At 47.3% G+C, this 25,308-nt stretch overlaps 1 protein-coding gene across 4 annotated transcripts in view; it reads left to right on the forward strand.

Annotated features, from left to right (window-relative positions):
• LOC138503489 (F-box/WD repeat-containing protein 7-like) overlaps window positions 1-25,308 on the forward strand; it is a 733,637-nt gene that overhangs the window by 76,837 nt on the left and 631,492 nt on the right. For all 4 annotated transcript variants that reach the window (XM_069623260.1, XM_069623261.1, XM_069623259.1 and 1 more), the window contains exons 3-5: window positions 14,181-14,286; window positions 15,401-15,635; window positions 16,448-16,597. In XM_069623260.1, coding sequence (XP_069479361.1) covers window positions 14,181-14,286; window positions 15,401-15,635; window positions 16,448-16,597 — 491 coding nt within the window. The remainder of the gene's footprint in view (window positions 1-14,180; window positions 14,287-15,400; window positions 15,636-16,447; window positions 16,598-25,308) is intronic.

The raw sequence follows: 25,308 nt of genomic DNA on the forward strand, positions 1-25,308 counted from the left end.
CATCTCTTCTCTTGGCCAAGACCCGTCGTGCATCCACCACCAGGAACAACTGCCCCCGCTGGAGTGGTCTTCCACAACAAGGTACCGTAACCGCCTGGCTTCCCTTATCGATCGGTTCGTGTGAGGTATCTGATTCCTCTCCGTTCCGTTGGGTTGCCTCCAAGCTTTATTCACTCTTTGTTCTGAACTGGTTCAACCTGTCGCTAACCAAACTGCTAACTGAGACTTGAACGCATCACCCATAGAGACTTTCCAGGACATCGTGCCATACCTCTCACCGAGTGGGCCTGGCCGCCGAACTGTATGATCTAGTGTGATTAATGCCTTCTTGCCTTGCTTTTTTACCTGCTTCAGTACGAACCGTGTTGACTTCATTACCTGCCTATCTCTTCTCTCCCTTCCTCACTAAATATTCGAGTGTCATCTGGGTTGAGGTATACACCTCTGTCTGAAAATAAGTGGTGCCGTAGGACCTGGAGTTGTCGATATTGTGTTTTCGGGGATTGAGCTTTATTCCATTCTGCAGAGTAATTGTATTTTGATTTGTTTGCCGTGGTTCGCTTTAGTACTTTCCGTAGATGTTCTGTTATTAATAAATAACTTTCTACCTTTATACTAAAGCCTGGTTGCGTGTTTACTCGTTTTGCTGCGAAGAATTACCCTATCTTGTATGCTCCCTATACTGACCAACTTTTCTTGAGAGAAGTCTGACTGCTCAGCCACAGCTACCAATTGAATCTGTGTGGTACAGACTGCTACCAAGTGGGTTCATCGCAACACCTGTAGTCCTAAATCTTTTGCAGTGGTCCCAGAGGGAGCTGCACAGGTTTCCGCCTAACACTGGTGGCAGCGGTGGGATTAGTATCGAGTATACAGTTTAGAGTGTTTTTCGACGCTGTAGGACGACTAACCACAAAACGTTACAAAAGCAACTTTCAAAAAACATGTCTACGATGGAAATTTACAGCCAAGAGTCTTTGTCAGATAAAAATACTGAGAGTCTGCGAGCTCTCTGTAGACAAGAGAATCTTCCTGTAAAAGGCAAGAAGTTAGAACTGATAGAGAGATTGCTGGCGAACCAAAGTCTGGGTACTGGTTCGGAGGAACCAAACTCTCCAGCAACTGTAGATAACAGTAATGGTGTTGATCTGAATCGTAATTCTGATGATAGCGATGAAGAGGCTGACGAGGACGGCGAGGCTAACGAAACTGTCTCACCTGTTCCTCTACCTGCCTTACCAACTGTGCCTACGGGGCCAATACCAGGTCCCACAAGTAATCCTGCTTATTTTGAACTTGAAAAAATGAAGCTCGAATTAGAATATAAACGGTTCTTGGCTCAATCTGAACGAAACCAAGAGCTCGAGTTCAGACGAATGAATGCCCAGGCTGAACAGAAACAAGCTGAGTTAAGACTCAGGGAAATAGAGCTTAATCATGAGTTACAAATGAAAAAGTTGTCTATGGAAAATGCTTCTCTCTCCTCTGGTTCCTCTAGGAGCTCCAGTCCCAAAAGACCCCGGATGCCGAAGGAATTAGTGGGTATGTACGAACCGAGATTGGATGTGTTGGATTGGCTGAAACTGTTTGAATACAATCATGGGCTCCAGGACATCACCGGGAATGCGTTGCTTCCCTGGTTGTTCTCTAGGCTTCCTCCTGTTGCGACTGATGTGGTAATGGAATTGGGGGAGGTGGATAAGACGGATTACGAAAGTGTGAAACTAGCATTGATAGCTAGATTCGGGAAGACCCCTTCCCAGTATCTTAAGAGGTTTAGAACCCTCAAAAAGCATGATGGTACCCCTTGGGCTACCTGGGTGAGTGAAGGGTTGAAAAACTTAGAGGGATGGATTAAGGGTTACAAAGTTAACACTTACGAGGGTATGCGAAATCTTTTTATGTTGGAGTCGATTTATGATGCCTGTTCTCCCGAGCTCAGACAGCACTTGGCTGACTCGAAGGAATTAGATTCCAGGACTCTAGCTAAGGCTGCTGACTTGTGGGTTGCCAACAGGGCTACTCACAAGGATTCTGGGGCAACTCAGAAAAAGGACGAGGGAAAACAGCCTAAAAAAGACTCAAAGGAGAATTCGAATAACTCACATTCCAAAGAGGGCCCCAAACAAAACCAGAAGGGTAAGCCACCGGGAAAACCACAGCAGAATAGTATGTCTTCTGGTGCCAAACCGGAAGGAGGTCAGAACAAGTCACCATTCCAGAAAGCATTCGGGAAATGCTTTGTTTGTGGCTCGACTGATCACGTGAAAGGAGATCCCAGATGTAAGGGTAAACCTTCAGGGGTCCAGCTTGTCTCCTTAGCCTTCGCTCCAGAGGAGGAAGTCCAAATGGCAAGTGGAAACTTTCTACTGCTAGCTGACGAACCCATTGGAGTCTCAGCCAGCGTTTCTTTAGTATCTCTGGGGTTGTGGGAACAACAGAATTTAGATGTCTATAATTCTATCCCCGATAATACTAAAGAGTATTATAAGGACAGTGTCCAGGTGAATGGTCAGGAGACGCCTGCCATTAGGGACACTGGGGCCAGCATAACTGTGGTGGATAAATCGTTTTTTCAGGCTGAGGATGTTGCTAAGGCACCCAAACGCCTCACCAAGTTAGCTGGAGGGCCTGTGCAGATGCTTCCCCAATTACCAGTTCTCATCCAGTGTAACGACATGACTGTAAAGATACCTGTCAGCATACAGAGTGAGGTACCAGGACGCGTACTGTTGGGTAACGATTTGAAAACTCTCGGAGTTGTATCGCATACTCCCAGACCTCCTAGTAAACGGTTACAGGAGCTAACCAGACCTGCAAGAGAGAGGACCCTGCGCGGAACTCTCGGGGAGATGATGAAGAAAGAAATCACTCCTGCTCCATTGGAAATGGCGGCTGCTGTCTCTAGGAACACAGAAGTAAAAGGGAAACCTAAAACTTCTAAACCGAAACCAACAGGCCACATTCCAATGCAGCCGACACGGACTTCCCCGCGGTTGTCCAACGTCACACCCGTAACTCCACCTCCAGCTGAGGCTGAGGGGGAAGTACAACCCTGTATGGTAGAATTAGACTCTGAAGAAGAGCTAATGGAAGGCCAAGAACTCATTGGAGATCTGGATCCTGTTGACCATCCTGAGCTGCAGTCGTTACTGGCAGAAGGTGGACCCAGCAGGGCGGACTTCAGTAAGGGACAGAGAGAATGTCCAACTCTGGAAGGTCTTCGCCGTCAGGCAGAAACTCAGGCTGAAGGGCAAGAGCCTGGGAAACATAGGTTGCACTGGGAAGATGGCCTCTTCTATAGTGAACCGACCGAGTCTGCACCTGGAGACTACAAACGCCTTGTAGTACCCCAAGAGAACAGACCACAGTTCTTGCAGTTAGCCCACGAGATTCCTTTGGCTGGTCACTTGAGTTTCAAGAAGACTAAGGAAAGGCTCTCGCTCTACTTCTATTGGCCAAAGATGGGGGCCGAAGTAGAGAAACACTGCAGAAGCTGCCATACCTGCCAGATCTCTGGTAAGGTTGGGTCCAAGAATGTGGCACCGTTAGTGCCTCTTCCCGTTGTGGGAGTCCCATTTGAGAGAGTAGGGATTGATATCGTTGGTCCCCTTGATCCTCCAACCTCCTCAGGCAACAGGTTTATACTTGTTGTAGTAGACCATGCTACTAGGTATCCTGAGGCAATTCCTATGAGGACTGTTACAGCTCCGGCTGTGGCTAAGGCCCTCCTTGGTATTTTTACTAGGGTCGGATTTCCTAAGGAAGTTATCTCTGACAGGGGGTCAAATTTTATGTCCCACTACATGAAAGCCATGTGGAAAACCTGCGGGGTAACTTACAAGTTCTCAACGGCTTACCACCCACAAACCAATGGGTTGGTAGAACGGTTCAACCGAACCATGAAGAGCATGATAGGTACTCTAGAAGAACCCCTTAAACGTAAGTGGGACCTTCTATTGCCATGCCTTCTTTTTGCTTATAGAGAAGTCCCTCAGGAGGGAGTAGGCTACTCTCCCTTCGAACTGCTCTATGGTCATCCCGTCAGAGGTCCATTGGCCCTGATTAAGGAGGGGTTGGAGAGTGCTCCTTCCCCCAAGCCAGTCAGAGTGACTGACTACGTGATAGGTCTCCGGAGGAGAATGTCGCACCTGATGACAGAAGCAAGCGATAACTTGAAAGCTGGACAAGCATTGGTCAAGCACTGGCACGATCAAAAGGCTAACATGGTTGAGTTCGCTCAAAACCAGCTTGTTCTTGTTATGATCCCCACAAGGCAGAGGGCCTTGCAAGATAAATGGATGGGACCCTACCGAGTAGTGGGTAAGCTCGGCGAGGTTAACTATCTGGTGGACTTGGGCAACCCCAAGGAGGCTCCGACAGTCTTTCACACCAACCGACTTAAAGCGTATGTCTCACGACCTGATGTAGGAGCGTTGCTTCTAGCATCGGCCGAGGAAGAAGAAGAGAGTGAAGCTCTTCCGGATCTCCTCAGAGGCTTACCTTTAGATGAAAAAATTGAAGGAGTAAATCTCTCCTCCACTCTGACACCCGAGCAACAAGAAGAGTGCAAGTCTATGTTGAATCAGTTTGCCTCTCTGTTCTCGCTCTCACCAGGCTTGACCCCTTGGGGCCAGCACGAGATACTCACTGGTGACTGTCTGCCTGTCAAAAGCAGAGGATATCGCATGTCAGAAAACGTAAGAACCCACATCAAAGGCGAGGTCAGCAAGATGCTTGATCTCGGGGTAATGGAGCCCTCTACTAGTCCATGGTCTAGCCCAGTTGTGTTAGTACCAAAGGCCGGATCTAAAGAACTTAGATTCTGCGTGGATTATAGAGCTCTTAACGCAGTCACCACGACTGATGCCCACCCTTTGCCAAGGACAGATGAGTTGGTGGATAAACTTGGCGCCACCAAGTTCCTCAGCACATTTGACTTGACGTCAGGCTATTGGCAAATAGCCCTGACCAACCATGCCAAGGAGAAAACTGCATTTTCTACCCCCGTTGGGTTATACCAGTTTACGGTAATGCCTTTCGGACTAAAAAATGCACCTGCTACGTTTCAACGGATGGTAAACCAGGTTCTAACCGGGATGGAGGACTTCTGCATGGCATACTTGGATGACATAGCAGTGTTCAGCAATTCCTGGGACGAACATGTAACCCACCTGAGAGATGTTTTGCAGGCTCTTGGACGAGCCAATCTGACCATAAAGGCGAGTAAATGCCAAATTGGACAGAGTAAGGTAGTCTACCTTGGGCATGAGGTAGGCGGTGGAGAAATAAGGCCTTTGCTCAGTAAGATTGAAGCTGTGCAAAATTGGACAACACCGACTACTCAGACTCAGGTGAGAGCCTTCCTAGGCCTCACCGGGTATTACAGGAATTTCATAGAGAACTATGGGACCATAGCTTCTCCACTGAATGTCATCTCCTCGCCCAAATTCCCTAAAAAGGTTAAATGGAACGAGGAGTGCAATCAGGCTTTTGAAAACCTGAAAAAGGTTCTTTGCCAAGCCCCAGTACTCAGAGCTCCTGATTACCGCCAACACTTCATTGTGCAGACAGACGCTTCCAATGTAGGGATAGGTGCCGTACTCAGTCAACTGGATGGGAAAGGTAGGGAGCACCCCGTTTGCTACATCAGCCGCAAGCTGAAGGATCCTGAAACAAGGTGGGCAACAATCGAAAGAGAATGCTTTGCTATTGTGTGGGCTCTGAAGAAGTTTAGGCCGTACTTGTATGGTTCTACTTTTGTTATTCAGACTGACCACCAACCCTTGAGATGGTTAATGCAAATGAAAGGGATAAACCCGAAACTACTGAGATGGTCGATCTGCCTGCAAGGGTTCGATTTCACCATTGAGCACAGGTCAGGGTGTCACCACCAAAATGCTGATGGTCTCTCTAGGATGTATATCATCGACTAGAGGTATGAGATTCATCCAGGAGTGGATTAAATCCTCCTGTCCCTTAGTCTGGGGGGGGCGAGTGTTAGGGAGAATTCTCTGTTTAGGCTGAATTTCCTAACCTAGTGAGTCCCCCAGCAGATTTGCTGGATTTCTGGAGTTTGTTTTTTTCATCCTGCCAAGAGTGTGACCCTTTTCCTCTCACTCTTGGACATGTATGTGTGTGATTCCTTTGAGTTGTCAATGTGTTCGATGGGCTATGGGGTCTTTTACTCCATAGGGTCTCATAAGTTTTTCTATGTGTGTCACTCCGCACCCTACGTGTCGTGACACGGGGGCACCCTAGCTGGTCCCCCCACCATAGACTCCATACCCGGGGACTGACTACCGTCTCCCCGGGCATGTAAAGTCACCATTGGCTTTACTAGACCTAAATTTACTAACAGAACTAGTACCAACCATCTTATTGTGGACGTGCTAGTAGGGGTAATTCGATTACTCCTGGATCTGTTACTCGAGGGGGCACTGTCCCGTCCCTCCTCGTCGAGTTTTGGCTGGTGGCAGTGGAAACTACTTGTTATGTTCGACCCCGAGCATAACCCCATGGGATCCGTCCCATTGTTGAAGATTGATACTGTTTTTCGTTAATCTCCAACGTACCACCGATCTACTTATCTTAAATAGGTTTATCGAGTGGTATTTTCTGCCAGAACTCGGGTTGAAAAATGGCGTCTGTGTTTTTCTCTGTGACTCCTAAACCAAAGGTTGAGCCCTTTGTTCCACTTTTGGCGGGCCTCTGGACAGAGACCCTACAAAGTGGCGCCATTCTGTCTGGGTTACCTCAGGGGTGTGGGAGGGGGTTTAGGCACCCTGGACCGAGTTGCCTTGCCAACTCAGGTCGCACTCTGGAGTGATTGGCCCAGGTGGTGAGCCTTCCCGCTCACCACTTAGCATGTATTGATTGACAAGCTAGGCTGAATGAATGGGGGACGTCTGCATAAAAGCAGGGCTTTTGGGACTGGATCTTCGGAACGTCGCCACTGGACCTAAAGAATCCGACGAGGGTAACGCTGAGCCGACCTGCACGACGACACCTCCGGTGGAGCCCTGCGGAACCGTCTCACAATCTCCCGACGACAGAAGAGATCTCCCTGCCGGAGAGGCTCTTTCCCTGGCTGGTGGGAACAACCAGTCTTCTTCTTCTTTGTGCTTTTTGATCGCCCTGGACACAGTGGTCGAATTGCCCGTGCAGAGCACCCGGCAACCGGATAGCCACTACTCCAGCATCGTGATCGAAAGGTGGTGCCTTGTGACGAAGCCCTCCGCGGCTGGTTTCTTCCCTGGTGGTGCACCGGACATCTTCTCTTCGACGACGAGAGCATCTCTTCTCTTGGCCAAGACCCGGCGTGCATCCACCACCAGGAACAACTGCCCCCGCTGGAGTGGTCTTCCACAACAAGGTACCGTAACCGCCTGGCTTCCCTTATCGATCGGTTCGTGTGAGGTATCTGATTCCTCTCCGTTCCGTTGGGTTGCCTCCAAGCTTTATTCACTCTTTGTTCTGAACTGGTTCAACCTGTCGCTAACCAAACTGCTAACTGAGACTTGAACGCATCACCCATAGAGACTTTCCAGGACATCGTGCCATACCTCTCACCGAGTGGGCCTGGCCGCCGAACTGTATGATCTAGTGTGATTAATGCCTTCTTGCCTTGCATTTTTACCTGCTTCAGTACGAACCGTGTTGACTTCATTACCTGCCTATCTCTTCTCTCCCTTCCTCACTAAATATTCGAGTGTCATCTGGGTTGAGGTATACACCTCTGTCTGAAAATAAGTGGTGCCGTAGGACCTGGAGTTGTCGATATTGTGTTTTCGGGGATTGAGCTTTATTCCATTCTGCAGAGTAATTGTATTTTGATTTGTTTGCCGTGGTTCGCTTTAGTACTTTCCGTAGATGTTCTGTTATTAATAAATAACTTGCTACCTTTATACTAAAGCCTGGTTGCGTGTTTACTCGTTTTGCTGCGAAGAATTACCCTATCTTGTATGCTCCCTATACTGACCAACTTTTCTTGAGAGAAGTCTGACTGCTCAGCCACAGCTACCAATTGAATCTGTGTGGTACAGACTGCTACCAAGTGGGTTCATCGCAACACCTGTAGTCCTAAATCTTTTGCAGTGGTCCCAGAGGGAGCTGCACAGGTTTCCGCCTAACAGTGGGCCCGCCTCATGTTGGGGAACGGGATGTCCGCCTCTCCCCATCCGCGGTCGACGCCGCACCGCTGTCCCGGGAGGGGCAGCTCCTCTTCTTGTGGCACATGGCGCGTCCCCAGCCGCTGCATCTCTCGGCGCCGCCCGCAGCGGAGGCGGGCACACACCGACCCAGTTGCACGAGCACTCTCAGTGATAAGAGCCGCGGCCTGGCGGTGTGCGCCTGGGCACCCCCGTCCCCCTTTTCCAGGGTTGCAGGAGGCTTCGGCCTTAGATTTGTCTGGCGGCCCTCCTTGCCGCACCAGCAGCCGACACGGCCTCCTCGATGGGGTGGGGGGGACACCAGGCAGCCCATGTTAGCGCACATGGGCCCTGGTGGAGGGGCTCCGTTTTCCCACATGCGCGGCCACCGCCCCCGCGGCTCTTCTCTGGGGGGGGGACGCACCTCTCTGTTGGGCGGCACCCGATCCTGGACCGGGGCCGCCTCGCTCTTGGACCGGGGCCGCCTCCGCTGTGCGGCGGCCCCCACCTTCCCCTCCACTTCGCTCCGGCCCAGAGCATTTCCCCCCTTTTTTTTGTATTTTTCTTCTTGGCCCAGGTATCCTGGGCCACGCGGGCCGCAGGCGGAGGCAGGGCAGCCCACCTCCATCCATGTCTTTACGCGGCCGTTGCCGCTGTTCCCTCAGCTCTGCGGGCGGGGAAGGAGCAGGCGCCTCCCCACCGCGGCACGGGCCAATCTTTTGCGGGCCCAGTCGGAGTTGGGCCTGCATCGATCCTCCTGCGGCGATGTTAGCCGCTCCTCGTTGCGGCCGACGCCGCCGGCACCCTCTCCCGCGGGGAAAAACACCTCATCCCCGCTCCTACTGGTGATGGTGGGGGAAGATCCTCCTTGGCGGGCCCAGTTGGAGATGGGCCTGCATCCCTCCACGCGGCACAGCCGCCGATTTGTTCCGTCTCCCTCGGGGACGGGGCAGGCAGCTTGCCAGCCTCCTTTTGCGCGGGCCCAGCTGGTGTCGGGCCCGCCACGCCATGTCTCCTGCGCGGACCCCGTTGGAGATGGGCCCGCACCAAAACTTCTTGGGGGCACGCGGGGCCCCTCGCCTCGTCGCCATTGTTGGGGGCTGCTCCGGTCCACCGGGCAGCCCCATGTTATGGTCGGGTGGCAGCCAACCAGGCATCAATAGGCAGCGCTCACGCTGCGATCACAAGGGGTGGGGGTTCATCCCACCTGCCCTGGGGACACCGGAGCACCGCACATGGGCCGGATGGCAACCGGCTTACCGCGGCCCCGGCTCTGGGGGCACCCAGGCCGGGGTCACCATCCTGGCCGGCCTCACCGGGCCAGGGCAACACACAGGGACGGCGTTGCCCGGCAGGGGCACCGTCCTGGAGCTGGGCCCCTTCCTTGGGCCCAGCACACGTGGTGGGGCACCCGCATGGTGCCCCCAAAGACACACACACACACACGCGGAGTCAGGTGAGTCTCGACTGACGAGCCGGAAGCGGCTCGTTTACTTTATTAGCTTGGTCACGTGGTTCCCCACGTGACCACATCAAACACCCTTGGGCGATACCATGCCTCCCAACAGGGGAGACACGTAACAGTGGGCCTGGCCTGTTCAGGCCCTACACTGTCTACACCCTTGATTTCTTGCCTACCTATGAGAATTATATTCCTCAGGTACCAACTACAAATTTGTGCAACCCACACACTATGTGCACACATTTGAAAACTATATTCATTGCTGATATTTAAATGTGCAAATGTGCTAAATCCTTTCTATGCATAAACGTGAATGCACAAACATTGCCATTCTCCACCTGTACAAATATATAATTTCTTTTAGGGCCAATGGGTAGAATACACTTCACTTTCCCATATTTATCTGAGCATCTGCAACTACGGGAAGAGATTTTTGTATCAATTACCCATGCCCCTCCCCCAAGCTCTAATTAAAAGCCACAATGTGCAAATTTTAACTTATTTTAGTCAATACATATTCAAATTAAACTATGAAGAAATATAATCCTTCGGCAACACATATTACTCACAGTTTTCTAATATGTGTACACTTCAAAACATGTGATGTGCAATAGTTGCACATATTCCATATCAAAGGACTCTCTTATTTTGAAGACAGTGACCTGTCACCTAAAATGTAAAATAATGTATATGAAAAACTAGGCATGCAGCTAAGTCAGCAGCAAAAGAATATATCTCCCTTAACCATTTGCACTCTCCAATAACCCTAAATACTACCATTTGCCAAGAGAGTGGAAGTAAGGCGACACAAATGACTTCTATGAACTGTTAAGCTTCCTACGAAGGCTCTTCGTCAATATTATGACCATTCGACACCTTTGTGTATTAATGTATTAGATTATGTGCCTTTGTTTGTCTTAATATACTTTCCCTTTTCCAACCTCTTGAGCCTGCTTGTGCAAAAGATATAAAGCATGAAATATCTCTGGCTTGCACTTCTAACACAATGCGTGGCTAATGGATTTAAGTTCTTATTTTTGATGTCTCTCAAATCATGTAAAACACAAACCTTCACTGTAACTTCACACGTTAATAATGTTAGTAGGCTTGTTACAGTGTGTTAGCACCCAGGGTGGAAGAGGGAACCAATCAGGTTGCTCAGATCGCAGGCTGAATCCGATGATAGCCCGCATTCCGAGTCGCCTTATGGCTGCTTCCCCCACCCATCATCTTCCCCCCACCCTCCCCTCATTTCCCATCAGATCTCTCGTCCTGTCCCATCCCCCACCCCCTCTTAACAGGTACATTTGGTGGCAGCACCCGTGCCGTTGTTGCTGCTCCGTGTTCCCGCTGGTCGCCATGGACATGGAAGAGGGGATCCGTGTGGAGCCCCGCCTTCCAGATCCATGGTGGCCATCTTAAATACGTATTCTGTTTCAATGAACGGGATGCCGTGAGTCACATTGCCCTTAGAACCCCAGGTTTCTGGATTTAAAACCCTAGGTGCTAATAGCAATAACGCATGATCTGGCAGGCCGGAACGGGTGGTAACGGCCCCAGGGTCTATTGTTAAGCCCCTCGCTGCACTTGGGCCTATACCTTGAGCCCCCGGGCTATTACCACCCAATCCAGCCCACTGGATCGGGTGTTATTGCTATATTACTATGTTCGAAGACCTTGGCTGTGAAGCCAGCGGTGTGGGCTGCACTCCTATGCCCACTAAATAGTGGATTCCTTTAGTTAGTAATGGATTTGAGTCCCAAAAGTTTAAGAATTATATGCACTACAATTCTTTTTCATGTAGTTAGCTTTAATTCAAAATATAGTGAGGTAAATAAAACTCTGTTCATGCAGGTGCCTATAGGGGTGGCCAATGCATTTCGGAATACTACTTCCTTCATCAGGGCCTAGTAAGGGTCATCATAACACAAATACAGCATAATGACATCACCATTGTAAAACAACATTGAGATCAAACAGTATTGACCCGCATTGTATATATCAATTTCGCGCATAATATTAGTATGTCACATGGATTCCAGCATTATTTACACCATTTTTTGTCCATAACATAAGTGTATGTCACAGAGCAGAGAAAACAGCCATATATAATCATGCATTGTGTATAAGGTAAGAGATATATACATACGGATAAATTGCAGGAAAACGCAGCAATTACAAGTTGTGAATCACCATTGGAAAAAAGAAAGAAGAAAAAAGCAATATGAACGGAAATGAATCATTACTCTAAAAAAGAACGTTTCCATGATCGTTACAAGCTTATTGCAATAAAAACTGACCTGGTTTCCTTTTTATTGAAACGGTGCATGAAAAGAGCTGACTGGAGAATCTCCCTGCGCGATGTCTTGTGTACGTGCATAAAACTAGCACTCATCAGAACGCTCTGTAAATATACGTGTATGACAGCTGTTAGCCTGTAGAATATTCGGGCTAAACAAAAGAACTTGACACGAATGCTCATTCATACCTTTCCTCTTCGGAACGATCACAAGACTGAGTGAGACCGCGAGGACGCGCGTTACTTTGCAAGCAGCTAAGTTGTTTCAAGTTGCTATGGTTACGTGAGAACAGGAGGAGAATAGTGAATAAAGGTGGCGGCCATTTTGTAATGAAACCGACTTCTTTAGAATACCAGTGAAACATATAATATATATTGAAGGAATAGTAATTTCCATCAACTTTACCGCAAACCAATTGCAAAAAATAAATGAAAATAAACTCTCTCTCGTTAAGTGCAATATTCTCCTGTAAAAAATTAGTCCTATAACAATGAGAACCTCAAACCGTCAGAGATGCATGGACCTCCCTTTTGGCTGACTGCACTAAATATTATAAAAAAATGAAAAAAATGAAAAAAAGAGAGTCGTTGTTATGCTACTATGTGGCAAATCCCAAGGCTTACTGCAGAGCGAGCTTGTCGGTGAAAGTGGAATCTACCATTAACGCACGGAAAAGGGGTGCTTGAAAAAATGCTGACTGCAGGACGGGGGGTCGGATGGATCTCAAAGTGCTCAAAAATGGTAAGGAAAGGTCGCAAGGGATCAGTATTTGTGTCCTAATATTAAAGACTCACAGTAAGCTTATAACTTATTACGATCTACTATAACGTTTCGCTCTTGGTTTCAATGTGTAGCAAAACACTATGTTAGTTATGATGTAAATGCATCAGGTGGTGGTAACGGAAAGAAAGAAGGAAAAAAAGAAAGAAGAAAGAAAAAAGGGGAAGAAAGGAAATTGAAAGCTTTCGTAATGCCATTAGTCATAGTAAGAAATGAAGGAGAACCACTACTTGGAAGTGACCATTACAAGGTCAAAATGTTCAATGTTTTCTAAATTACTTCTCTGATTGCTAAATGAAAAATATAGATAGCAAAAAAAGAGTGTGACAAAATGTAACTCTACATTCCATACGCTGCAATTAGAGAAAAATCATAAGAACATCCAAAACATCAATGAACATAGCCAACATGCACATCATAAGAAACAACTTAAATCAAACTCTTCATTAATTCCATCAGGTGATAAAGAGTCAAGTTTATCAATCCAAAACGCTTCCTGTTGTGCCCTCCATTTCTTCATATCTTTAGTAGCCATTTTGGTGGGTTGTACCTCTAGTACTGCAAATCTTAGTTGTGCAATAGAATGTCCCTTTGTCATAAAATGTCTTGCTACTGCTGAGGTCATGTTTTGATTGCGAATACACGACTTGTGTTCATTTATTCTGACTCGTATCTTTCGAGCTGTTTCTCCCACATAGTATATCCCGCATGGGCACTTGATGGCATAAACAACATTTTCTGACAAACATGTCGCATGATACCTTAGTTTAATTTTGGCTCCAGTTTTTGGGTGCATAATGGTATTACCTTTCATTACGTTATTGCAATTACTGCAACTCATACAAGAGTAGGTACCGGGATGTTTGTCTGGTTTCCTATTTGAATCCTTGCTTCTCGTATTTACCAACATGTTGCGTAGGTTATTGCTTCTTTTCTAAGCAAAGATCGGCGGTTGTGGAAAGAGATCTTTAATTCGTGCATCACTTGTAAGTATGTTCCATCTATCTCGAATGATATCCTTGATTTTATTGCTTTGTATGGCATATGTAGTGATGAACACTAATTCAGGATTCTCTCGTTCTGTTCTTTTGGTGAGAAGTTGGTCTCTCGTCTGTGTTCTAGTCTTCTTGCGTGCTATTTGTAAATCTGTCTCGGGATAACCTCTTTCTTTCAGCCGTTCGTGAAGTAGTTGTAGTTGTCTCTCACAGTCTTCTGAGTCACTAACGATCCGCTTTATTCTCAACATTTGTCCAAATGGTAGATTCCGCAGTAGATTGGGTGGGTGGAAGCTCATACGATGAAGGAGGTTATTTCGATCAGTTTGTTTAGTGTATAATGTTGTGTTGATCCTGTTCCCATTGATTACCGTTTTTACATCCAAGTAATGTATATTAGGGTCGCCGACCTCTAGCTATATTACTGCCATTAATAATAGCATTAATAATGTTGTTTTTACGTTTAATGTCATTGTTGTGCTTCTCTCCACAGCGATGTCAAGTGCTGGAGCATCTGCTGCTCCACACGGATCCCGCCCACCTCCAGCAGCTCTGGACAGATCTCCAGCCTGTTCTGCACAGGGACTTCATGTATGCAGGTAAACGCCCCGGATGGGGATGCGCTGCAGTGAGGAAATATGGATGGTACAAACATTTGCAGGGTAAAGTCAGGCAACTTCAAACCCACAAGCGGTGGAGCAGCCAGCAGAGAGGAAGTATGGCAAATGTGAACAGTGCCAGAAGTAGAAGTGTAACAAAAAGTAGCTAAACAGCAACCCTGCAGTGGATACACGCCAAGGGGCGGGCAGTGGAGAGAAGGTCAAAGGGAGAAATCGAGGTGCATGGATCAACCCATTTGTTAGTTAAGGGGTGTCACATGTGTCACATCGACACAAGAGCTAGTGACCAGAATTTGACAGGCTTTGACACATTGTTTCACATGTTTACCTGCTCAGTGGTGGCATACTTTAACAGCAAAATGAACAGTTCAGGAAATGAAGAATTTATTGAAAAAGGTGGTGGTAAAAGAACAGTGCAATTTTCAAGTAGTGGAACTTAGTATGCATTAGCACCTGGGGTCGGAGAAGCAACAATAAGGTTGGTCGAATCACTGGCTGAATCCCACGATCTCAGTCCACGTTCCAAGCAGCCAGATGGCTGCTTCCCCCTCCCTGCCACCTTCTCCCAGCACTCCCTCCCCCTCGGGTGTCCGGTCCCTTCTCATCCTTCAGCCCCACTTACCCGATTCTCACTCTGCCACTGCCGCTGTGTGTTCCTGCTGGCTGCCATGGAAATGGAAGAGGGCTCTGTATGAAGCCCCGCCTTCCAGAACCATTGCGCTGCCATCTTAGGTGCATTGTTTGGTTGAACGAACAGGATGCCTTAAGGCATTCCGTTCGTTCAAACAAAAGACATTGCTATGAACACCCTGGGTTTACAGATTATGAACCTGGTGTTCGCTCGGGACCTATGCCTTGGGCCCTGGGCCATTACGAGCTGGTAAAGCCCCCCCCCCCCGAACGGGTGCTTTTTGCTTAATTAGTTCCCACTCATTTAAACCAATGCCTATCACACAAAAGTGAGGTTGCTCAAAGTAAATTTTGCACAGTTCATGTACTAGAACAGTTTACTTGTAGATTATTTGTTATAAATGGGTAGACCCGGCCTTGAATAGTTGCTCTTTAAGCCAATAGATCTTCTTTCCCTCCACAGCTGGGAAGCTGTACCCTGGATTCCGATTCACCCCAGTAAGCACTGAACTCAGTCGCAAGATGAGCAAGCCTATCCAGGAAGGCCGCGTGGGACGCAAGCTTTATCGGATTCCAAGTGTCTTCTTGAGGGATGCAGGAGATGTACGAAGGCACAACACCAGCAGGGGAAGCCCAGCAATGGGATCTGATCCACCGCTCAAGGGTCAAGATAGGCTGCCACCACTCCCCATGCTGAGGTAAGTGTGTGGTAGGTGATGAGCAGGTGGTTCTCGAGGCATTGAGAGAGAGGGGCATGTTCTGGCGGTCATGATAGGCTTTGGGCATAAGTGTTGATGAGTTATAGATGTATGGTTGGTTAAGTGATGAGTGAGTGGATGGTTGAGGGGTGGTTATTTGAATTATTGACTGATGGATGAGGGCAGGGTCAGATGTTGGGCTATCAGACAATGCAGGGTCAGACAATGCAGAGTTAATTGATACAGGATCACATGACAGAGATTCGGATTATGCAGGGCCAGTCGATGATGCATGGTCAGACAATGCAGAGTTAGACAATACAGTGTTACATCATGGAGATTCAGACAGTGTGGGTCAGATGATGCAGGGTAACGCAATGAAGATTCAGAAAATGCAGACTTAGACAATGCAAGGTCAGATGAGGCAAGTCAGACATTGCAGAACGATACTATGCAAGGCAACATGTTGAGGTTTGAGACAATGCAGGGTCAGAGAAATGCAGTGTCAGATGATGCACAACCACATGATGAAGGCTTAGTCAATGCACAGTCAGGTGAGCAGGGGTCTGACAATGTAGAGCTAGATGATACAGGGTCACATTACGGGGCATCAGACAATGCAGGCCCAGTGACTGCAGAGTTAGCCAATACTGGGCCAGATGATGGAGATGCAGATGATGCAGGGCCAGGTGATTCAGCATGTTTGAGATACAGGTGATTCGGGTCAGTCGATGCAGAGTCAGACAGTGCTAGCCACATGACAATGGATCACATGGAGTCATTTATTCCAGAAACTCCTCCTTGTTTGACAGGTCCTTTCCTACTTCGAAAGCGACAGCTCCGGCCGGGAAGAAGGAGCCCCTGTCTTATGGAGTCCACTTGCCTGCACTTCCCAACAACCAGCATGCAGTGATGGCCTGTGATGTGCGCCAGCCTGGAAGAGTGAAAGTCATGGCAGCTCAGTAAGTGAGTCAGTGACCTTCCTTTCCTCTATCCCGAGTCCCCCAGTGCATACATTGCACAGATCCCAAAGGTTACCCAAAGAATTGCTGGTAGTTGCAATCGCCTGGAGTTCGCTGGACTTCCCCATTGAGGGCAGGGTCAGAACTTGTGTAGATATGGCAGACCGCCTTCTAAATGGCAGAGGGAGGTTAAGACAAGGGAACCAACGGCTGCCTAGAGACGCTCCCAGTGGTTAAGATTGAGCCAAAGCTTTCCATCAATCAATTCTGGGTGTTTTATAGTGAGTCTTCCTAAATTGGGGGATATATACCTGTGCGTGGGCACCACGCTTGCTGTACCTAGGGATTCAAGTTGCATCTCACTGACTGGGCTGAACAGGAATGAAAAAGGTCTGGGTTCATGCAGAGCGGATGTGCCTGGCAGTGTAGGGTGCACTGTTCCCTTTATGGTGAAGGCCATGATATATTGGCACATAGTTGAACCCTCGTTCTGATGGTACACATGGAATAAAAACAAGTGGGCTTAGAAAACACTGCTTTCCAAACATGCTTGCAGATCCTTCGTTTCCCCATGCCAATGTCCATATTCTTCAAACACAGTCTAGCCCTAGAGCTTTACGCAGTGCATCTGCACACCTCAGAACTGTGGGACTACTCCATCACAAACAAACCACCCCTTACACCACATACATATGCAGTGGATCTTCTCACCTCAGAAATGCGGGGTCTACTCCATAACTAACAAACCATCCCCTGCACCGCATGCATAGGCAGGGCATCTGCACACCTCAGAAATGTGGGCCTACTCCATCACAAACAAACCATCCCATACACCACATACATATACAGTGGATCTGCACAGCTCAGAAATGTGGGGTTTACTCCATAACTAACAAACCATCCCCTGCACCGCATGCATAGGCAGTGCATCTGCACACCTCAGAACTGTGGGACTACTCCATCACAAACAAACCACCCCTTACACCACATACATATGCAGTGGATCTTCTCACCTCAGAAATGCGGGGTCTACTCCATAACTAACAAACCATCCCCTGCACCGCATGCATAGGCAGGGCATCTGCACACCTCAGAAATGTGGGCCTACTCCATCACAAACAAACCATCCCTTACACTACATACATATGCACTGGATCTGCACAGCTCAGAAATGTGGGGTTTACTCCATAACTAACAAACCATCCCCTTCACCGCATGCATAGGCAGGGCATCTGCACACCTCAGAAATGTGGGCCTACTCCATCACAAACAAACAATCCCTTATACCACACACATATGCAGTGGATCTGCACAGCTAAAAAATGTGGGGTCTACTCCATAACTAACACACCATCCCCTGCACTGCATGCATAGGCAGGGCATCTTTACACCTCAGAAATAGGGGCATACTCTATCACTAACAAACCATCCCCTGCTCCACATTCATTGGCAGAGCCTCTGTGCAGCTCTGCAATGTGGGTCTACTTCATCACTAACAAACTGTCCCCTGCACCACAACCTTATGCAGCCATCTGCACCACTAGGAAATGTGGGGCTACTCTATCACTAACAAACCATCACCTGAACCTCATCCATAGGCAGGGCATCTGCACACCTCAGAAATGATGGGCTACTCCCCTGCACCAAAGCATTATGATGAGCATCTGTACACCTCATAAATGTGGGTCTACCCCATCACAAACAAACCATCCCCTGCATCACAACCACATCCACAGGCAGGACAACTGCACACCTCAGAAATAGGGGGCTACTCTATCACCAACAAACCATCCCCTGCATCACAACCACATCCACAGGCAGGACAACTGCACACCTCAGAAATAGGGGGCTACTCTATCACCAACAAACCATCCCCTGCACCACATCCATTGGCAGGAAATATAATGAGCCATCCCCTGCACCACATACATTGGCTGGGCATCTGCACACCCCAGAAAGAGGGGGCTACTCTATCACTAACAAACCGTCCCCTGCACCACATCGTTAGGCAGGGTATCTACCCACATCAGAAACAGGGGCCTACTCTATCACTAAAAAAACATCCCCTGCACCTCATCCATAGAAAGGGCATCTGCACACCTCAGAGGTATGGGGCTACTATATCACCAACAAACTATCCCCTGCACTGCAGTCATACGCAGAGTACCACAAGCATCAGACATGTGGGGATGCTCTCTCACTTACAAACAATCCCCTGCACCAGAGCCTGTGCAGTGCATCTGCACGGCTCAGAAATAAAGTGCTACTCTATCACTAACAAAGCATCCCCTACACCACTTCCTCATCGGGTGCATCTGAACACAACACAAAGGGTGGGATATCCTACACCTTACACATCATCCCCTGCACCCCAGCCAAATGCAGTGCATTTAGAACTAGTGGGGCACCGTATCACTAAAAAGCATCACACAACATGATGCAGTGTGCTTGCATGCCTCAGAACATGGGCGTTTGATCACAAACCCCCCGTCCTCAGCACCAGAGCCTATTGCATTGTATTTGCACATCCGATAGTCATGGGCCTTCTATTACTAACATCCCTCCTATACCACCTGGACCTAATGCAGTGCACCGGCACAGCTCAGAAGCAAGGCCCTTCCACAAGCCCAGCATCAGAGACTAATGCAGTGTATCTTCACACTTTTCTCACTGGTCCCCATGACCAGAACCACAGCCCAATGCAGTGTATCTTCATGCTCTTTTCACTGGTCCCCATGACCAGAACCACAGCCTAATGCAGTGTATCTTCACACTCTTCTCACTGGTCCCCATGACCAGAACCTCAGCCTAGTGCAATGTATCTTCACACTCTTCTCACTGGTCCCCATTACCAGAACCACAGCCTAATGCAGAGTATCTACACACTTCTCTCTCCAATCCCCATCCTCAGAGCCTAATGCAGTGTATCTTCACACGTCTCTCTCCAATCCCCATCCCTAGCTCCAGAGCCTAATGCAGTGTATCGTCACACTCTTCTCACTGGTCCCCATGACCAGAATCACAGCCTAATGCAGTGTAGCTTCACACTCTTCTCACTGGTCCCCATGACCAGAACCACAGCCTAATGCAGTGTATCTTCACACTCTTCTCACTGGTCCCTATGATTAGAACCCCAGCCCAATGCAGTGTATCTTCACACTCTTCTCACTGGTCCCCATGACCAGAACCTCAGCCTAGTGCAGTGTATCTTCACACTCTTCACACTGGTCCCCATTACCAGGACCACAGCCTAATGCAGAGTATCTACACACTTCTCTCTCCAATCCCCATCCTCAGAGTCTAATGCAGTGTATCTTCACACCTCTCTCTCCAATCCCCATCCCTAGCTTCAGAGCCTAATGCAGTGTATCGTCACACTCTTCTCACTGGTCCCCATGACCAGAACCCCAGCTTAATGCAGTGTATCTTCACACTCTTCTCACTGGTCCCTATGACCAGAACCACAGCCTAGTGCAGTGTATCTTCACACTTCTCTCTCCAATCCCCATCCCTAGCCTCAGAGCCGAATGCAGTGTAGCTACGCCTCTCAGAGGCAGTACACTTCTCTAGGCAATCCCCATTCCCAGCATCAGAACCTAATGCAATGTCTGCACACCCCAGAGCCTCGTGCAGTACACCTGTACACCCTGGGGTCTCTGCATGGTCTTCTCTTTCACTTTAATTGACCTCCAGCCATTTTCATGCTCTCACTGGGTCACCTCTACCACCTATGGATGCTCTTCTGTGCTAATCTTAATGTTGCCCCCTCTTCACCTTTATCCTATCGCCACTTGCACTGTATTATACTGCCTGTTTATTGGCATGTGAGTTCAGACAGATGGAACAGCAACTGGGGATCAAATGACGATCACGAATATTATGAAGTACCCTAAACTCACCTTCATTTTATCTCCAATTGTTCCCAATGCTATCTCAAATTCATTCTTGTTGTATCTTCATTCACCTTTGTGTGAATTCTAGTGTCCCCTATACCTATCTTTAGATCATTTTTATTCCATGTCCCAGCTCATTCTCATACTATAACTAGCATTTCTGCATTCCTCTCTTCATGATATCTCTAACATTTTGACTTCTATCTCCAGTTTCTTATCATTCTATCTCTAGGCTTTCTTCAAACAAACTATTTCTTTTATAACACGGTTTTAAAACATGTATCGAGATTGAAAACTGGTCAGAGTAAGCATGTAGACAAACACATACATCATAAAAATAGTATCAAACTATCAGTTTCCAAGACTCTAGTGTATGGATCAACTTTTTAACTGGCATCCTCCCATTTATCCCATCTTTTCTGGAACTTAACAGGGCAACCCCGTGCATTGTAACCTCTTTTCTCCAATCACATGCATATGTCAAAGTCTGACACCCATTGGTTGTATCTGGGATTCTATGGGTTTTCCCATCCATAGCAATATTATGTCTTATTAGAATAATTGCAGTGGACAGGAAGAATTTCTTATAGCAATTACACCCCCACATTCCCAACAGCAACAATTTCGGTTCGAAGGGTATGGCAGACATCACGACTGTTGCCAATATGTCGAGGGTCAGTTCCCAGAAGCGGCATATAGGTGAACATTCACATAGTATATGAAAAAAGGTTCCATACATGTTTTTATATTGTGAGCGCTGCGGATGAGCACCCGACCCACACCTCAAGAGCAACGTGCACAAATAGTATATCCTATGCAAGATTTCAAATTAAAGCCAGAATCTAGAAGAGACTGCCACCTCACATTGGAACAGCAGTGCCTCAACCATTCCTTTGACTGTCCGGGCCTATATCTGTTTCCCATTTTGCCTTGAGTTTGGATAGGTCTTGAATTGTGAAAGATGTTACGACCTGGTCTAATGTGGTGGTAACCCTCGAGGAGATCCGCTCCGGTAAAATGTTAGTTCCGAGAGGCGAACAAAGTGGGATCTCCCGAAATTCCCTTATCTGTGTGTTTAGGGTATTAGTGAGCTGAACATAGTGGTATCGTTCAGTGTCTGGCAAACAATATGTGTGCTGCAAATCGTGAAAGAAAACAAGACTCTTTATCAGGTCATTCAGAATCGGGATATTGCAGTGGTTCCAAACCTGGAACACGCCTGTCATTTTGGGTAACGTTGTGTTATACCACAGTGGTTGTGCACGTGTAGGTTTGTCAACCCATTCAATAATTCTGGTCACCTCCCTCCATGTCTGTATAATGTGCTCCATTGTCCTGGGCCTGCAGAGGCGTGATTCCCTTCCTCCATGATCTCCCTGCCTTCATATGAGGTAATCGGGGGTCGCCATGCAACCAATCGTTAACCGTCACCAACTGGCACCCCCAATAGTATCATCGAACATTGGGGAGCCGATGCCCACATCCCACACTGAGCGCTGCAACGTAGTCAGGGCAAGTCGAGGGTACAAGCCTCCCCCCCATAGAAGTTCTCCACGCGGTGTGTCGACTCTATCGAATTCCAATTTGGGGACAATGTGAGAGGCATTTTGAAGGACATATGTATCTCTCGTTAACATCAGCATTTTAAATAAAGCAGCATTCCCCAGCAATGTTATCAGGAGAGATTTACAATGTTTTGTGTCTTGCCCAAATCGGTCAGTGATGTGGTGTAAATTGCAAGTAAGAACTTGTGCATGATCTAGGCCTGTGGGCATGCCCACATTTTTTTATCTGCCCTTTGGTATATGAAAGGGGAAGTCCAGGGCAAGCGCCAGTTCTCCCCCTTGTATCGAGAAAAAATTTGATTTTTGCAAGTTTACCTTGAGCCCACTAAATGGTGCATAATCCTGGAGTCTTTGAGTTACTATCGGGCCGTAGTGCCCTGGGTCTCCCAGAAAGATCAGAAGTTTCATCTGCATACAATGACACTTTATCTTCATGTCTCATTGGCCAACGCAATCTTGGCCATGCCTGGTCTGAGCTCAATTGCATTGCGAGCGCTTTCATGCCTCTTGCAATCTTCAGGTAGGCAGTCTGTTCAGGTGTTGCTAATTAGTGCCAATTTTGGCCTCAGGGAATTCTGGTAGCTGTAGTCAATGCTGGTAGCCAGGAACCAACTCCCCTCCAATTGCACAGTATAAATCCCACGGTGGGGGGAGGGGTGAAAACCAGCACTATGGCTCTCCTGCTGTATTTAGCTCAGCTCAAACTGATCTCCAGTATATTTGTATACTGTGTTCTGTCTATCTCCATTCTATCATCAGTTTACTTCCATGGAGTGTTCAGTCTATCTCCAGTTTATCGTAATGCTGTGTCTAGCCTAGCTCCACCATCCCTTCAGTTTATCTTCATGCTACGTACAGCCTAGCTCCACCATCTCTCCAGTTTATCTTCATGATGTCTGTGATGTCATCTTTGATGTCATGGGTGTTATTCTTATCAATGCACAGTGGTGGCGCAAGTTGTGGTTGCTTAGCTTACTGTAACTGGCGAATTTCAGGGGTTTTTCAGTTTTACTTGGAACCATAACGTCCCTTTAACAAAGTTTTTTCACTGAATTTCATAGGTTTTTAGTAGCGCAACTTAACCATAACGTCCCCTTAACAAAGTTTTTTCACTGATTTTGATAGGTTTTTATTAGTGCAACTTAACCATAACGTCCCCTTAACAAAGTTTTTTCATTGAATTTCATTGGTTTTTATTAGTGCAACTTAACCATAATGTCTACGAACGTCTGACTTCATTGCAGACCTTCCGGAGAGTGCCACATGACCATATGCTGGCGCGCAGCATGATGACGTGTCCGAGATCCCGTACGCACTTCATGATAAGATCTGTGCTTCACGGACAGTTCGAACTGCATTTTCTACTGATCTAGCAACTTTCAACTTTACAATTTCCCTTGCACAGCTCCAAACCCTATTCCTACTCATCCATTAATAATCTAGTACACAATACATACTTTTAGCAAAACTGCTATTTATCTTAAAATGGCATCAGCTAAAGCCATCTATCCTCCCCAAGAGACATCACCACTGCTGTAATCAAAGAGCATGAGAAACACTGCCCCCTACCTTAGAAATAACACACGTGCAACTTTTTCCCCTGTCCACCTGCCCCTCCATATTAGTGTTTGGTGCTGCTTCCCTCATTTCCCTCCCCACCTTTCGTTCTTAGCTCTCCTGCCAAAAAAAAAAAGAAATACATCCAAAAACAACAAAAGAAATGTTCCTTTCAGAACCACCTTCCACAGTTAAAAAATAGAACTAAAAAAAAACGTATAGGCTCCATCTACTTTATATTTCTCATTAAAGAACATAGACTCAATAAGATTTTCCAACATTTCCATTTGCATTTTGTGTTATACCAATGGCAATATTGGGACGTTCAACCGCCGTTCCAGGGACTGGAATGATGGATACTGGCCCAGCAGCCCACATTATCAGCCCAAGCAAAGCAAGGGTGGATAACGAGGTCTCTGGACCCTTATCCCCCCATTCCAGCCCCTGAAATGGGGGATGAAGACCATTAGCAGTCTAGGTTCCCAAAGCGGGAACCCGTGGTACTAAAAAAGGATTTTTCGTCCTACACCGGGACGCCTGTGGCGTCCGGGTATAGAAAGGAAAATCCTTTTCCAAGATGGCCACCATGTAAAGGGAAGGCGGGGGTTCCATATAGGGCCCCTCTTCGCTTTCCATGGTAGCCTGCAGAAGGCGAAAACAACACCCTATGACCATATTACCACAAGCACATTTTTCTTCCCTTTCAAATCTATCCTAATTTCGAATAACTTCACCACAAAGTCAGTCCCAGGTGGACATGACCACTTTAATCCTATGTTTTGTCCCTTCTGGTCATGGCCAGTAGCCAGATTGTCCGGATCATGACCTTATATCATGAACCGGACATTCTGGCCACTGCCCATGGCTACAGGCTACCCCTCAGTCACTAAAGCTGTACCGCTATTTTTTTTAACTACATTATGACACTTCTCAAATAACGCAAGTTTGCTGGAAATCCACCCACGTTTTATTTTTGCAAAAGTGTCAAATGAATGCACATACAATCGTCATATAAGCTAACCCCTCTTCACAAAATCCCACCAAACTTTGTAAACTCATTCGAAATCAGGTCAGAAATATCCCACCCATCGTCATCACCCCTCACCTCCCCAGACATTATTTCATAAGTTTCACAAGTGCTATGCTCGGAAAATATTATTGTCCCGAGGGTTCGGCCATGTATTTTTATACATACGTTGATCTATCGCAAACATTTCCAATTCACCTTACCTCACTTTTCCTTTTTTAAAACATATGAAATCTGGCAGCAGGGCGCGTTCATCTTCTGCTATTCTTATCCATTGCTGCATCTGCCTAAGGTAAACTGCCCTGATGTCACTAAATCATATGCCCCGCCCCTGAACCTCACATCACCAAACCTAGTGATATTCTACACCTTTCTTGGTTACGTTCCTCGTCAGCGTAGCCAAACGCGCCCATAATCACCTACATGACGTGACGCAGAACCCGAAAATCAACACACATCGACTAACAACACAGCACGCCACAATTCAGAATATTAAACCGTACTTTAAAAGAAAACAATAACACTGTACAATTTGCAAAGTACTTTTATTTCACAATAAACGCTCCGAGAACATCCGACTATTGCCATATTCAATCAAATTGTAAATTTGTTTCTTCGCTCATGATCCAAAATGTTTATCATGAGGCACACGTTCTTTTTGCGTACACA

Source organism: Ambystoma mexicanum, chromosome 11, assembly GCF_040938575.1.
Source record: "Ambystoma mexicanum isolate Mex_15411 chromosome 11, UKY_AmexF1_1, whole genome shotgun sequence".
NCBI classification, from domain to species: Eukaryota; Metazoa; Chordata; class Amphibia; order Caudata; family Ambystomatidae; genus Ambystoma; species Ambystoma mexicanum.